The following is a 17,762-nucleotide window of genomic DNA, read 5'->3' as shown; positions in this document are numbered from 1 at the left end:
GAAGAAATAATTAAATAAAAAAGTTACTAAAAATATTAGAAACTAGATGATGCCCGCGACTTCGTCCGCGTGGATTTAGGTTTTTAAAAATCACGTGGGAACTCTTTAATTTTCCGGGATCAAAAGTAGTCTATGTCCTTCCCCGGGATGCAAGCTATCTCTATACCAAATTTCATCAAAATCGGTTAAACGGATGGGCCGTGAAAAGCTAGCACACAGACAGACAGACACACTTTCGCATTTATAATATTAGTATGGATTTGCTGACTAGCTGATGCTCAGGATTTCGTCCGCGTGGATTTAGGTTTTTGAAAATCCCGTAGGAACTCTTTGATTTTTCGAGATAAAAAGTAGCCTATGTCACTCTCCAAGTCTTTAACTATACCCATGCAAAAATCGCGTCAACTTGTTGCTCCGTTGCGACGTGATTGAAGGACAAAATGACAAACCAATAAACCAACAAACACACTTTCGCATTTATAATATAAGTAGTGATACCTAATATGGGTAGTGATTAGCAATATACTTTCGAAAAACTTTGATAAGCTGTGATAGTCGAGTGGTTAGAACGTCCGCCTCCTAATTTGAGGTTAGCAGTTCGACTCCGGGCATGCACCTCTAACTTTTCCGAGTTATTAAAAAGGAAAAAATCCGAAAACCTTGAAATTGTGAGTGACTCTGAGCTATCTTATGAGACCCATAGTTAAGATATATTATAATGCCATCACTAACAACACACACTGTTCGAAGACTTTGGTCTTCAAGCACTGAGGAGTTTGAGACGAGAAGACATCTCAAAGCTTCCCGAACGCTATTTGTAATAATTTTAGCAATTTGTAATGGTACGATTACACCTAACGAGTACAGTGGCGAGTCAGTGTCCTCGGCCGAGTACTCGGTTGGTATAAACACTTTAACGAGTGCAATTTCGCCACAATTTCTCAGCCACAGCACTGTCTCAGCCCAGTGACATTTTACTGTCTCGCTTCACTACTCGGTAGGTGTAATCATACCATAAGAGATACTGGAAATATCTAGCGTAGGTAAATGAAAGCATCGATATAAATGACAAGATATGGTCAAGCGAACAAAATTTTTTACGGTTTCGGAACCAAATAAATCAGCGCCACCTCTTAGATACTAATGAACGACCCGTTTAAAATCCAGACGTCACTGAGGTTGCATTGGTGGTAAAGCACCACTGAGTCGGTGCCATTTTGTTTGTTCAATAGCCCTGTCTATACGAAGCAATATATATAAGTCAATGAATGAAAGACAATCTATAGGCGGTATACAGTCCACCCTTCAAATTGCGCTGTCAGTCGTTAGGCTTCGCGTATTTGTCTTCGAATCACCCGCCCGCTCGCGGCAATCGCTCGGAAAATTGATACGTTTAATTTACGCCTCGGGGCTTTACCTGGGAGCTTTTTGTAGTATTATTATCACTTTTTTGTTGCTATGTCTGAGTCATGTGTGGCTAAGTTGCGACAGTGCATATAAGAGTGAAGCCACACAATGCGTTACGTTGGCGATGGCGACTGTAGAAATCGATGTACCATGCCACATTATGACTTACGTCGTTGTGTGATGCCGTACCGCACGCGCAACGGATTTGGGACCAGAGAGTTGAGACGGGGAGGGTTGTTGCGTTGCACCGCCATATTGTTTGCCAGGCTGGCAACGCAGTGCCCGTGTGGAAGCCAATACTCAAATCCACAGCGGAAACGCATCGTGTAGCCTTAGTCTAATTTGACAGCGGATATAGCGATGAAGGAAAATATAGTGAGAAAACCTGCATGCCTAAAAGTTCTCAAATTCCAGAGTGATCCAGTTCCAGATTCCAGATTCCATTCTCAGAGTGGTGGACTGTGGCCAAAAGCCTTCTCATTTTGATAGAGACCCATGCTCAGTAGTGTCCTGGCGATGAGTTTATAGTGATGATAATAATATAAGTCAACGCGACCAAGCTACTTGGGTTTTACTTAAAGTTTTTTCGTTCCATCTCAGCAAGATTTATTATTATTAAGAGCTTTTACTAAATACTATTAACGCACCCACACTTTATTTGCTTTTGTATTATTTTCAGTTCACTTGACAATATTTTCAGCTACCTACTTCAGAAATACGAGTGCACTTTATATTGTTATATAATATATACCATATTTTTCACACAATAATGAAACTCTCGCAACGTCAAATATATTCGGTAGCAAAGGTAGTTTGACAGCAGAGAAAATGCAACTCTACCGTATTTGAAATAGAATGAATAATTCAACAGACGTTCCTGTTGCCACAATGTACCTTGGCGCTAAAATGAACCCGAACGATATCGAAGAAGGCGACGATGTGTACTTCGGTTGCGAAGTCGACGCCAACCCTCCCGCGTACAAAGTGGTGTGGGAACACAACGTAAGTTCTAACTTTTGCTACTTTTTTATTTTGCAGTGTTATATTTTCGCTTGTTGGTATCAAATCAAGCAAAGATGTGCTTTAGATATAAACTCTTGTTGATTTTACGACATATAAGATAGTAGGTACACTTTTATCCCGATGAGTGCATGTAATTTTGTGAGGTCATTTCCCATCCTTGACTCTGAAGTTTATATTGAAAATAAACTTTACTTTTACGACAGCAATGAGGACGCACTTCACGACTGAAATGCGCTTGATAAGACAAGAGCGTTTTTGAGCCAAACAAAATTCAACTTTGTCTTAAAAACATAGGGTTAAGATTAGTATAAAAACTGCGATAGTGCTTATTAATTTAACGCTACCCGTGGTCTCATGAAACTCTTCAAAAGACTCGCTTAGGGATAATGACGTATTGAATGAGGTTTTATCTAGCGCATTATCTCATTTAGAATAGAAATGGAACGTCAATTCATACTATTAATTATTACTATTATTATGATACAAAGTATAGTCTTATTGACAGATGCAATTAAATTCTTTATCGGCCTGGAAACATACTATCTTTCTGGTTCGGTATGACAGCTGGTAACGGCGCATATGCTTGGTAAACTCGATAATGAAAACCAACCAAGCATCTTTATATGAGAGCTTTCTAATTGGCGCAGTCTTTTCTGCGGGATTGAGTCGGGATTGTTTTTGATTACCGATCTTGATCTGGTCTAATATGATCTTGATACTGAATTGTTGTCGCACATCAATATAATAATATTATCTTCTAAACTTCACTATAATTGGCTTCCTGTAAGTAGCAATGCTATGTGTATGTTTAATTTAGGAGTTTAAATACATATTGACAAAATTTATCCGAAAAATTTTAAGCTATATTTTGGCCGCCAGAGCATTGTTAAAGCTGCCAATTTGCCGAGTATTAACAGTTGTGTTACAACGTTAATATTTGGGCAAATTGGCAGCTTTAGTAAACCATTTATAACAGAGGAAAATAAAAATCAAACTGAACCAAAACTAAAATCGGTTTAGACAATCACAAATGTTTCATTCGATGACAATTTTGGTATTCAAAGCAAAACTCCGTATTTATTTTGCATTCACGCTAGTTTTTGATTGACCGCGCAAAGTGCCATCGGTTGGAAAATTTAAGTATTCAGCATTTTTAACGCAACTGCGGAAAAATATTTCAATTTTTTTTGATAAAAGTTTTTAATAACAAGAATTATCTACGCGCTGATTGCATATTTTGAATAAATTATAATGTTACAACCTGATTCACTGCAGCTTTGAAAGTTTTTAATTAGGTACCAGTTCTATATATCTACGTAAAATATTATGAACAGAAAAACTTCTTATAAAACTTATTCAATTTCTATCAACATTCGCTTGTACATTATTTACTTAAATAATTAATTGATGATGAATTTGAGTGAGCTGATTTTTGATCTCTTGATGAACTTCCAAAGCCAATTGATAGTCAAGACAATATTGTTCTTAATGATAATGACATATTTATTCCACAGGGGGTTCTCCTCCAACACAATCCATCCAACGGAGTAATCCTCACGGGAAACAATAACCTTGCTCTTCGCAACGTGTCAAGACATCAAGCTGGCACCTATACATGCACGGCATCTAACGTTGAAGGTGATGGGAAATCGCCTCCACTACGGATGCAAGTTGTTTGTAAGTTTGTATATTTCTACTCTATTTCTCTTTACAAACATCGGCACAGTAATTAGCGCTATGGCCTTCTGAGTAGGAGATGGAGGTAAGAGTAACTTTTTTCCTTCTGAACAGAAGATGAATTTGGTAATTTACTTCTTTTGCTCAGGTTTGTTATAGTGAGAGACTTTGAACGTGGTAAGTAGCCACCAGCCTTATCTTATCATCGAATAAAAAAATACCGAGTTATCGTTACGATCGACGCGCGACGTGTCAAAGGTGACGCCAAGTCAACCTCCCTTGCGAACCAAGTTGTTTCTAAGTTTGTATATTTCTACTTTATTTTATTCTTCTCTATCTCTGTTTGTGGTTTGAAAGTTCTTGTTTCACTTGTTGTTTAGTTTTCAACTGTAGTTTGTAAAGGATTTATTTAAAGTTTACAGGTATAAACGTTCACAGATTTTATTTTATTTGATTTTGTTTTCAACTCTTCAATCAGGACTGATTTTTCAATTTCCTAAAATTGACATAGAAAAAAGGGGAAAAATATATTTTTTTCGACTGAGTAGCCAAATAGGTATAACAGTTTTCGTACATGAAATTTGTCGTATTTATTCCTCACTACGTTGTTTTTTAACGTTATATTGTTCCAGAAATATGTTTCGATCATTTCATACAACATTTTCATCTAATTTTGCCAGATGCCTCTGCCTGTGTGTATATAGGTTTTAAATAATCACGCGATAACTTTTCAATTTTCCGGAATAAAAAGTAGCCTATGTGTTAATTCAGGGTACGTATAAGCTATCTTCATTGCAAACCGCTAAATCGGTTCAGTCATCATAGCAATATAATACAGCCAGATTATGTGAAGGAGTAACAAACATCCCAACTTTCACATTAATAATAATAATATCTTATGCCCGCGACTTCGTCCGCTTAGACTACAAAAATTTCATACCTCTATTATACCCCCTTAGGGATGAATTTCAAAAATCATTTTTGATAGATTAGTCGTAGTTCGTTGGTAGTCAGTCAGTCACATTTCCTTTTAAGTACCTATATACTTAACCTCAAATGCACTAAGGAAGAAAATATAAGAAAGCTTTCCTAATTGACCTAAATGCGAAAGCCTAAGCACTAACCACGGTGATTCAGCTGTTAGAAACTCCAATTAAATCGTTTAACCGAACTATTTCAACTATAATTGTATAGTAGCTTTGCCTCAGACAGAGAAGCCGCCTCTATATCTGCTCCATACCGCATTTAATGGCAGAGATTACCATTGCTGATTTACTTCGCAAACACGGAGACAATTTTGGCAAATTCAATAATACAGACGCTTTAATAAATACACAACACATTCGGAAAAATGCTATGAGCCATAGAAAACAAAAATTGGTCAAGTGCGAGTTCGATTCGCACACGAAGGGTTTCGTACCATCGTACAAGATATAATGCTATGTACTTGTTAGATTTTTTTTATTTTGCAACGCGGCCACTTTGAAGCCTTTTTGCCTTTGCCTTTGAAGATTTTTTATTATTTTTGGAAGAGCGGAATTAGAAATTAAGCTTGTTATAAATGCACCTGCAACATCAATTCGCAGGTCAATGAGGAGGTTTCCAGACAACATTCGAGAAAATTTTCATAGATGGCGCTAAATACTACCACCACTAAAGATGAAAAATAATACCTATATCTATATGATCTATGCTTTAAATTTTTAAATTTAAATCGGATGCGAAAATAATTAGTTACTTCTATTATAGTTCATAGATTTTGTGGGGAAGAAACGTAAGGAAAATTGCAGTGCACGCTAGCTCTTACTCTTCATCTATGTCAATTGATTGACACGACCTAAACATTAAAGCATAGATCTTTCATCTTTAGTGGTAGTAGTATTCAGCGCTATCTATGAAAATTTTCTCGAATGTTGCCTGGAAACCTCCTCATTAAAATCAAGTTCAGTTAATAGAAATCTAAAGATCTTTCTGACATCTAGTAATTTAAGATATTAAGTAACAAAGTAAATCCATTACTGCTAAATTGGTTCAATTATTAACATACCCGTGTCAAATACTGGTTGAAAGCGTTCACCGAGTGACATGCCGTGTTCAACGGTAGAGATTATCGTTTCTAATTCGATTCACAGACACAAAGATGAAGCTATCTTCAATCAATAATTCAATTAACACCCTGAATGGTACAAATGGACTGATAAAGCATAAAAAATAGTCCTGATGACCGATTTCGGTCACGGTGGCTACACTTAACGATTCTAAAATTATATTCATACTAGCAGATGCCCGCGACTTCGTCCTCGTGGAATTAGGTTTTCGAAAATTCCGTCGGAATTCTTTGATTTTCCGGGATAAAAAGTAGCCTATGTCACTCTCCAGGTCTTTATCTATACCCATGCAAAAATCCCGTCAATCCGTTGCACTGTTGGGATTTGATTAAAGAACAAAGAAACACACTTTCACATTTATAATAGGGGAACTGATACTATCAATATAAATACTCCATACTAATATTATAAATTCGAAAGTAAGCCTGTCTGTCGGTCTGTCTATCTGCTAGCTCTTCACAACCCGCTGCCACGACAAGTTGTATCTTCAGATACAGTGTTTTGTAGTAACAGCGACTTGCACGTGCTTACATGAATTGGCATTTCAGTTAAGTCTTAAAAATACTGAGAATTTTCAAATGGAAATACGCTTTATCTCGTAAAACACAAGGGACAGTTTTGACAAAAAACTGCGTACTTAAATATACGGTGTTTTTCAAAACACAACTCTTTCTTCCCGATAGAAAAGGCATTCTCAACCAGTTGCAGTAGTAGACAACTAGACATACATTTGACGATTCAAAAATCTATGCTCTAAATATATAAAAGGAAAAGGTGACTGACTGACTAACTGACTGACTGACTAACTGACTGACTGACTGACTGACTGACTGACTGACTGATCTATCAACGTACAGCGCAAACTACTGGACGGATCGGGTTGAAATTTGGCATGCAGATAGCTATTATGACGTAGGCATCCGCTGATAAAGGATTTTTGAAAATTCAACCCCTAAGAGAGTGAAATAGGGGTTTGAAATTTGTGTAGTCCACGCGGACGAAATCGCGAACATAAGCTAGTATTATATAAAGAGGTAATGTCGTTAAGTTTGTTTGTAGGGGATAATCTTTGGAACTATTGAACCTATTTTAAAAATTCTTTCACCAGTAGAAAGCTACATTATTCCTGAGTGACATAGGCTATATTATATACACGCAGGCGAAGCCGCGGGGATCAGCTAGTACATAATATTTGTAAAAATTTAATCGAATAAAAATATTTTGATTTGATTTTTTTGTTAAAATTGAGCACATAATGTCAAAAAGAAGCTTCGCCTCAAAAAAACTCGGCTCCCCTCCACTCCGTGGGTATGCGTTGAACCTTAGGATCCCTTGTACACTATTTTCGCCGCGCGTTCTATTTGTTACAGTCTCAATGGCAGAGTGGGCAGAGATTATCGTTTCTCATTCGATTCTCGGACACAAAGACGAAACTATCTTGAATCATTAATTCAATTAGTAGCCCCTAAATGGCACTAATGGACTGATAAAGTAGGATGTCGATATCGATATCGGCATGGTAGCTTTATTAGTTATATCAGAAGATCAAAAAAATCTTTATTTAAATGAATTTTTGTATTTTGCTTAGTAATAGGTGGCTACCTCTTTTCCTTACCTTCTCACTTTGAGAGGAGACCCGGCGATGGGTTGATCATGATAATGAATACCAATTTTTTTTCTGTCAAAGAAGTGGTAGATTGTAGATAATATTATTCGATTAGGTTATAACAGTTTTGGTTTCAGTCTATGAATAACTGTATCTATTCTTATTCGTAGTTTTCGGTAAACTAAACTAAATTGACTGTCAGTAAATGTATATGACCGACATCAACGTAGGAAGACTCAGGTCTTAGTTATTGTTAGAATAGAATTGGAATAGAATCTATAAATTATATCTATATATTTAAAAGGAAAAGGTGACTGACTGACTGACTGACTGATCTATCGACGCACAGCTCAAACTACTGGACGGATCGGGCTGGAATTTGGCATGCAGATCGCTATTATGATGTAGGCATCCGCTAAGAAAGGATGTTTGAAAATTCAACCCCTAAGGGGGTGAAATAGGGGTTTGAAATTTGTGTAGTCCACGCGGACGAAGTCGCGAGCATAAGCTAGTAGAATATAAAATTACTACAATCTATTTTGAACTAGCTGATGCCCGCGACTTCGTTCGCGTGGATTTGCGTTTTTGAAAATCCCGTGGGAACTCTTTAATTTCCAGGATTAAAAGTAGCCTATGTCACTCTCCAGGTCTTTGACTATGCCCATGCAAAAAAATCACGCTATTGCTCCGTTGCGACGTGATTGAAGGACAAACCAATAAACCAACAAACAAACACACTTTCGCATTTGTGCTAGGTAGTGACTAGTGATGGAACCTGCATAATGCTCTTCCGTCAAAATAAAACCAGCAAGATACTCGCCGGCTGTTCTTTTTAAAAGTCCAATGTGTTAATTGCGTCTATTTAGCGAGAGACTAATATTATAACTTAGAGGGCATTTTAAACTGATTATGAGCTAATTTAGCACTTGCGTGTCAGCTAATCAATAAAGGAAGAGCATAGTTATTGACTGACATAACGACCGAGATTATTATGCCTGATTTGGCTCGCATGCACAAAGCTAATGCAATCTTGATCCATTTAATCAATTACAATGCAATGCGAACAGCTGGTATAGTGAATTTAGATATACAGACCTGATAGGCTGTGAAACTTCCTTCGAAAAACAATAGATTACGGGTTAGCATGATGAACTGAATATTGTGAATATGAAATTGCTATAACATTGTATTGTTAATATATTATGTTGGGAGTGCTATAAAATTATTATTTGTATGGAAAAACTCCAAAGAAAAGATTTCTTAATCAAATAACCTTCTACAAGTACTTGGTACACCCGCACAGCCCCCGCGCTAACCCGGTGCGGGAGAGCGCGGGTGACGTGTGGATTGATTGATCTAAAACCATCTTCATTCATTCATCACAGTATTGCCTTTCTAATGAAACTGGTTTGGGGCACATCAGTTCGATGGTTTCAAAGTCTATAACGGACATAAGCACAAAAATTTTTGTGTTTATACACGCTGAAATAGTTGTTTTCCCGAAGCGAAATGATTTTGTCGTGGTATTACAATCGATTTATAAATATAAAAAATTATTAGAGTCGAAAATGTCAAATTTACAATCGAGAAAAACAAAAATCGAATGAGACCTCGAACCAATAGTGATACCGCGTGCGTGCAGGCTAGTTTATGCCATATCACTACGCACGAGAGCTTATTTTGCTCTAAAAATTTTCACTTTATTGGCAGCGCGGTTCGAGGGGATGTATACTACTATCTACTATTCACGTTACGTCTACGGAGTTACTATTGTTTCTCACACTTTCGAGTTGTCGTTTTTTTTAATTATTTCAAAACAAAAACATTTTTATTTTTTAAGTTTAACTCAAAATTTCGATAGTACTACTGAGGGCAAATCGTTCTGCCGCGGGAACACAACCACTAAAACTTCACTGTGTATACATATATTAGGGTATATAAACTGATGACGTATTCTATTTAATAATCAAGATACCTTTCTCGCAGATAGGCCTATATGTCGGAAGAGGGAGATAAAACTGATCGGTGCGGCGTTACAAGAGCCATCGAAGGTGGAATGCGACGTGGATGCCTTCCCTCATCCGGACACGTTCGAGTGGACACTCAACAACTCCGCTGGCTCCATTAAGGTTGACCCTGTAAGTATTGAAGTCTTGAACATAGGCGCAACGCACACCCCTCTTCACTCAGCTTCACCGTAGCCAAAATAACAGTTAAAATTATGTTGTGGAATGAAACAGATACAATAGGGTCTTGGACTGTGGTCAAAAAATGATATTGTGATTTTTAGTACCTATAGTGGTAGTTTATGGGGGCTAGAATTCATTATTAAAGAGAATCATTTAAATAAATTACAATTTTTATTTATTTTTAACATAATTAATTATTAACGCCACGCTGTACGGAAAGCGAATAATGACGTCACAATGCGTAAACGACAATTTTTAAAATTTTTAACATAAAATAGAGTTATTTCTGCTGGACAATATTTTATATGATGATGAACAAAATGTCGAAAAAATACAACTATAGAACCTCCAGTGTGGCACTCGCCAGCCAGTTTTTTGACTAAGTATGAATATCATGAATATCATCTGCCAGATACGTTCTAGTGGCTACTATAGACTTAAAAGAGTTATCCACAAAGGTGATACTAAAAAAGGACGCTATTTCAACATCGTAGTCACATCGTCTCTCAAGTACCTATTCGTCGTTCGTAACTTAATTAATTCAAACCATTTGACCACGTTTGTACTACATACTTACTTTGACTTTGGTGTCTCAGTGAGTCAAAGAAGATCTTGATCTCCGGACACTATTCTCTATCCACGGAAAAAAGCACTCTAGCACTCATAGTATAGCACTCTCTCTGTTACGTACCTCATCTCATACAAACGACTAAGCCAGAATTCGCAGTGGGTGTTAAATATTTTGAGTCACTTTAATCACAAACGAAAATAAGTTTTCGAATTGAACTTCGAGTGTTTTTTTAAAATATTTTCGAATGCTTTTTGAAAATATGTTTGTGATTGGTTGGTGCCTCAAAACGGTTAACGCCCATTGAGATTTTTGACTCTGAAATTCGCATAGGATTACGTAACAGAGAGCACTATACTATATAAGTCTGGTAGAAGACCTGTAATTCTCTTAAATGGGAGTCAGGTGTGACGAACGCTTTTAACAAAAGGTTTAAGCGTTCTTCTACGAAGTCGGAAGTGAGAGATAAAAGTTTTACCCAAGCAGAAGCCACGCAGGCTTACATAATTAAAATAACAATAGACATTAATATATTATGAGACATTTTCCTACGGCTTAGAAAAAATTTACATCAAAAATTGTCCTTAAAAGTATTTTTTCTGTTAAAAGATAATGCCCTACAATTATGTTAATTACTGAGGACCGTGATTAAAAAACCTTGTAAAGTCCCTTGTGATGTAATTGGGGACTGTAATTATGTAAAGTATACAGAATTTGTGAGAAATGGTTACAAAAATGTTATTTATATTTTACGCCCCCATCGACATTAGTGGTGTTTAAAAGTAGGGCATATACGAAAATAATGACAAAAATTTTGGAAGATAAATCAATAATAGTTGCATTGAAAAATAATTTATGTAACACCCCTCCACAAAGGTGATCTTAAGCAATTTGATTTCCTGATAAATAAGTATTAAGTCATAGTTGATATTATAATGTCGGGCAAAGGAAAGAATTTTGCAAAAATATTTGGTTTTGATACAAAAAACTGATAGATTTGTTTCAAAAGTAAAGCGAAACGCGATCATTCACAAAAAAATCGGAAAATAGATGAAATGTCTCTAAAAATTACGCAGACATTTTTTGTCCTCCGAGATTTCCTCGAAAAAGGATAGGATGAGAGTACAAAGAAAAAACACTTCGCATCGCTCGCGATTCATACTAAAAGTCACAAAAGGTCTCTACTTTGGGAATACTTCCTGATTCCATGATTCCACCCTCGGGGCATAGAGAATTATTGAGTAGAGGATTTTGCTTTGTTCTGTCATATAAACGGTGTTTTTAGGGTTCCGTACCCGAAAAACGAAACCCTTATAGGATCACTTTGCTGTCTGTCTGTCTGTCTGTCTATCTGTCTGTCTGACTGTCTGTCCGTCTGTCTGTCAAGAAACCTACAGGGTACTTCCCGTTGACCTAGAATCGTGAAATGTGGCAGGTATGTGGGTCTTATAGCTGGTATTTGGGGGAAAATCTGAAAACCGTGAATTTAGACTTACATCACACAAAAAAATTAAATAGTGGTCATGCACTAATAATTAGAATTTTCAATTTTCTAAGTAAGATAACTATATCAAGTGAAATATCATATGAAAAGGCTTCACCTGTGCATTCTAAAACAATTTTTTATTTATTTTTATCCATCATAGTTTTTGAATTGTCGTGCAAAATGTCGAAAAAATACGACGGTATTACAGAACCCTCAGTGCGCGAGTTTGAATCGCACTTGGCCGGTTTTTTTTCAGCCCTGCAATAATTCAGCGTCGATGTATTACGATATTCATTTTTGTGATGAATAAATTTAGGAAAGGTCGATGTGTTTGAGGCGTCAGACCAAGTTATTTGCATATCGTTCTTTGTGTACGCAAAGTTTGTACAAACTTATGTTTAGAATGAAGTTGTTGAAACGGTTAGCGAGTAAGGGTGGGCCTCATAATATAGAACTCACAGCCCGAATGGTACTCAGGGGCGTTTCCTTTTAAAATAAAAAATAAATAAAATAAAAATCTTTTTTATTCGAATAAAACTTTTACAAGTACTTTCGAATAGTTCGATGCATCTACTACATGCCTTTCCAACCGAGAAGAACCAGCAAGAAACTCGGCGGTTCCTTTTTTCAAATATTTGATATAGGTACAAGATTATGCCATGTATAAAATAGTATTTTTTTTTTACTTATTTTTATTTGACTAACCAACAACATTTACACATACACAAGTTTTTTCATACAAAAGGATTTATAACTAAAGGACACATAGCATAAACGTTAACAACTGGCTAGTACAAAAGATTTAGGTACAATGATGTTAATATGACTTTAAAAGGCAGTAAAGTAAAGCAAAATATAATAAGGAATTAGGCAGCACGTTAAATCGATTAAGTCTCATTACAAACTGATTAATTAGTCTTGTGCGTTGCTGGAACGAGCTGCAGGTCAAATCCACGCTCATTTATCATTTAGATAATCTTCAATTGTGTAATATGCTTTTTTAAGTGAATGACTTGTTATAAGTCCCGCAAATTGCTATTGCGCTGGAACCATGTGTCATTAACATCGAAATTACGTCAACCGAAATAAAAATATACCATCAGCAAAAAAAATTGTAGTGGTTGCTTGAAATTTCAGGCTAGTGCTGACATCACTAAAATGGCGGCCATGCGCATTAGCAATTTGCGGGACTTATACTAACTGACATCCGTGTACATTTTTTTCTTGTATTTCCTGAACTGTTTTTGATGACCTCCCTTGCGCAGTGATAAGTGCTGTGGTCTTATTAGTGGGAGGTTCGGCGCTCGATTCCCGGCAGGGGTTTGGAATTTTATAATTTTTAATTTTCTGGCCTGGTCTGGTGAGAGGCTTCGGCCGTGGCTAGTTATCACTTTACAAAGCAAAGCTGTACCACTAAACGATTTAGCGTTACGCCACGATAACGTGTACAAACCAAAGAGGCAAGGGGGGGTATGGATTTAATAAAAACTGCCATACCCCTTCCAGGTTAGCCCGCTTACATCTTAGATTGTATCATCTCTTACCACCAAGTGAGATTGCAGTCAAGGGCTAAGTTGTATCCAAATGATAAAAAAATCGTCTTTTATCTGTATATTTCCAGCTTTCATGACATTAAGTAAAACCAAATGGCCGCTCGCGAATCGCGGCGCAAAACCGCATGAACGACGCGACACGGTGGGAAACAATAGTGCGAATTGTCATTGTCTCCTTTTTCTTTCGCGCAGTTTACGGGGTTCCGCACTACGATTCACGCGCAAGTCTAATGCGAGCATAAGAAATAGTACAAAATAGTCAACTGGTCTTGTTTGTGCATTTGGCAGCACTAATGTAACAAAGTACTGAACTTTATTTTCCCCTTGTAGTTCTAGGGGTTTTTTTTTAGAAATAGAATATTAGCCATGTTAAATGACTAATATTCCCCTTTTCTCTCCAACTAAGCGTCAGGCTTGTGCGAGGAGTAGGTACGACAATAGTGCAACGGGCGGGATTTGAACCGTCAACCTTTCGGTTTTCAGTCCACTCCTTTACCGGTTGAGCTATTGAGTCTCTATAGACTATGCCTTTTAATAATACTAAAGGCCAATCATTATTAGCCCGGGGCACATAATCTTATACAAGATGTAAGATTTATATTAATTTCTTGTCAAAGACAATGTCTTCATGATAAGCCTTAAGACTCTCGTGACAAAAAGCTATGAGACTAATCTGAATCTTTTCACCAACCGCAGTTTTATTATATTATACTAGCTTATGCTCGCGACTTCGTCCGCGTGGACTACACAAATTTCAAACCCCTATTACACCCACTTAGGCGTTGTATTTTCAAAAATCCTTTCTTAGCGGACGCCTACGTCATAATAGCTATCTGCATGCCAAATTTCAGCCCGATCCGTCCAGTAGTTTGAGCTGTGCGTTGATAGATGAGTCAGTCAGTCAGTCAGTCACCTTTTCCTTTTATATATATAGAAAAATAATGGAGAGGTAATATTATTTCAAGAAAAAAAAATAAAGACGAAAATTCTTAAGACGTAATTAATTTCTATCAAAGAGCGAAAAGCTTCATTAAATGTTTAACCTTGTGGTTGGAAAAAAATTAAGACGCCTTTTTAAACCTAACTTATCGTTATCTAAGTATTTTTTGCTTAAGGATTTCCTTTGACAACCATGGCTTCTATGTAAACAGGGTTCGTAAACAGTTTTTTAAATAAAAGGTTAAATAAATTATTAGGACATGCTATAATTCGAGCCTCAATAGCTCAACCGGTAAAGGAGTGGACTGAAAACCGAAAGGTCGACGGTTCAAACCGCGCCCGTTGCACTATTGTCGTACCGACTCCTAGCACAAACTTGACGCTTAGTTGGAGAGGAAAGGGGAATATTAGTCATTTAACATGGCTAATATTCTTTTTAAAAAAAAGTTACTAGCTTATTTCCGTGATTTTGTCCGCGTGGACTACACAAATTTCAAACCCTTCTTTAGAGGTTATATTTTCAAAAATCCTTTCTAAGCGAAATCAAAAATATTTAACTCTAGTGCAAGAAGTATGCATTTTAATTTCTGATAAAATTAAACAGACGCATGTTAATAAAGCAAGTAGGTAATATGAAACTTGAGTGAATTTTAATACAGTACCTGGCAGAAAATATCGACCTTTAGAAAGAGATAGCGGTTTCGTAGCGCTTCGTCTCTGTTGTTGGGATTGACAAAACGTCACATAGGTGTGATGGCACATAGGAAATCTCCTTCTAAAGGTTGATGTACAAATTTTCTACTTTACATTATTTTATAGCTAATAGTTACAATGTGTGTCATATTTTGTGCCACGCGTGCCAAAGGTTTGCAAACCCCGATTTAACACGACAGGGTCGTCTCTCTACAAAAGCACTCTTGGAAGAAAATAAAAACGTTACACGTAATAAAAAGAGAAGCACATTTCTCGACGTTTTCTTTTTATGACTTTGCATTACAACTACTTAACGGTTTTATGGAAGACAAATAATAAATACTGCGTATTAAATCCATTATCTTAATGTTTGAAGAGATTCTTGTATATAATATCTGTATTTTATTTTAACTGTATATTATGATCATTGACTTATATATTACTTCGTGTGGACAAGGTTATTGAACAAACGAAATGGCATCGACTCATTGGTGCGTAAGTGTTAATAATGCACCAATGCAACCTCAGTGACGTCTGAATTTCAAATGGGTCGTTCATTAGTATCTAAGAGGTGGTGCTGATTTATTTGGTTTCTAAACCATGTTTTTTATTTCGCTTGACCATATCTTGTCATTTATATCGATGATTATGATTCACATTAATTATTTTAGTGAATTTTAATACAGTACCCGGCTTTGGAATTTTTTTTTACAAATGTCGGCTCGGTGGGGACTTTCACATTTCATTTAGAATGATGCAGTTATGCATATCTCTACAAATTTTCAGCTCTATGCGAATTATAGTAACCTTAATTTGTCTGAGCTATAAGTCAGAATAAATGTTTCCTTCCTATTTTCCCAGGATCGCTTCACAGTTAACGCGAAAGAAAGCAAATCAGTGTTAACCTACATACCAGTCTCCGACATCGACTACGGCACATTGTCGTGTCGGGCGACCAACCTGGCTGGGCAGCAGGTATCGCCGTGTGTCTACACACTGCTACCTGCGACGAGACCCGACCCGCCTTCCAACTGCTCAGTGTATAATCTCACTGATGACTCGTTGGATCTGACGTGTCTTGCAGGTAATTTGATTTCTTACGCAATACTAGCTACGTTACAAAATGTATGGCACTCTTTGGAATGACACAAACGCGTGACGCGCAGTCTCTTGTTGCATTTTGGTTAGTTGATTGGTTGTATCGAATCTCGAAGTTGTTGGATCTAAAGTTACTTACAGGAGTTACCTACAGGTTATATATATATCCAATCATTTATAAATTAGCTAAATCAAACCTAATGGCAGTTAATGGCGATATTTTTCGTAATTGCAGCTATCAAAATTATCATAAAGTGTACTAAGTATTTAATTTCTGATTATGATAATTCTTTCGAATTAACTTTATTAGATCATACCATTTGACATCTATTCATGTGAGGTATTGCTGATACTAATACTTTATTTTTTTTATATTTACAATAGGTTACGAAGGCGGTCTCCAGTGTACATACATAGCAGAGGTCTGGGCCAACGAGGGTTTAGTTACAAATTCAACGAACAAAGCAACAGTTTGGAACCTGAGGAGGCTTGGTGCTAAAAGACATCTCAAGTTGGTGGTGTACGCGGCCAATGCTCGGGGGAGATCCGAGCATGTGACGTTCACTGTTGAAACTGCGCCGAGATTAGCGCCTAGAACTGGTAAGAAGATTTTTTGACATTTAGGGCTGATTTTTAAATCATCAGATAACCTACTTAACTGAGGAAAAAATTTGACACGAGTTTCATACTTAAATTGTCAAAAGCAGTTATTCCTCAGTTAAAGGTTTATTTGATGACTAGCTGATCTTCGCCCGCGTGGACTTAGATTTTTAAAAATCCCGTGGAAACTTTTGATTTTCCAGGACGAAAAGTAACCCATCCGTAGTAGCCCGTCCCCAGGATGCAAGGTATCTCTGTACCAAAATTCGTAAAGACAAAAATCCTGTGCAATCACTACGATTTAGGAATGCATTTCGCTACATCATCAGGGCTGAGGAGATGGGTCCTCGAGTTCAACGATAGTCTAAATTTTGTTCGCTTGGGCATATCTTGTCATTTATATCGATGATTAACATAGTATAAACTAGTGGTTGGTCCCGAACTATGACGTCGCATTCTGTGGATATTGGGGCATGCATTTTAGTAATATGTTTGTCCGTTTACGAATTTAGTCATATCTCTTATTGAAAGTATAAATAATCAAACTACTTATATGAATTTTGATAAAATGTACATAAGCAATCATATTTCTATTAGTTGTGGGCTTTAAACTATCTTAGATCGTTTGTAATACCTTGATATTTCAAGCTCCATGTCGTACTTTATTTTGCTATCTGTGATACATTAACATAATTTGTCATTAAAACAATTTATTCAAAGTTGTTGAAACAGAAACTTCTTATTTCCAGTCGCTAAAAGAACAACTGTCAGAAATTAAGCGGATCGCGGAGATAATAATTAATTATCACGTTAAG

The 17,762-nt window shown here is 36.7% G+C and overlaps 1 protein-coding gene across 1 annotated transcript in view; it reads left to right on the top strand.

Annotated features, from left to right (window-relative positions):
- LOC117983240 (uncharacterized) overlaps nt 1-17,762 on the top strand; it is a 193,445-nt gene that overhangs the window by 151,891 nt on the left and 23,792 nt on the right. Inside the window, exons 6-10 of the mRNA XM_034969729.2 lie at nt 2,279-2,409; nt 3,945-4,107; nt 9,808-9,959; nt 16,111-16,333; nt 16,732-16,947. Coding sequence (XP_034825620.1) covers nt 2,279-2,409; nt 3,945-4,107; nt 9,808-9,959; nt 16,111-16,333; nt 16,732-16,947 — 885 coding nt within the window. The remainder of the gene's footprint in view (nt 1-2,278; nt 2,410-3,944; nt 4,108-9,807; nt 9,960-16,110; nt 16,334-16,731; nt 16,948-17,762) is intronic.

Source organism: Maniola hyperantus, chromosome 6 (genome assembly GCF_902806685.2).
Source record: "Maniola hyperantus chromosome 6, iAphHyp1.2, whole genome shotgun sequence".
NCBI classification, from domain to species: domain Eukaryota; kingdom Metazoa; phylum Arthropoda; class Insecta; order Lepidoptera; family Nymphalidae; genus Maniola; species Maniola hyperantus.
Note: the sequence above shows the minus strand (reverse complement) of the source record. Positions and strands in the feature narration are given on the sequence as shown.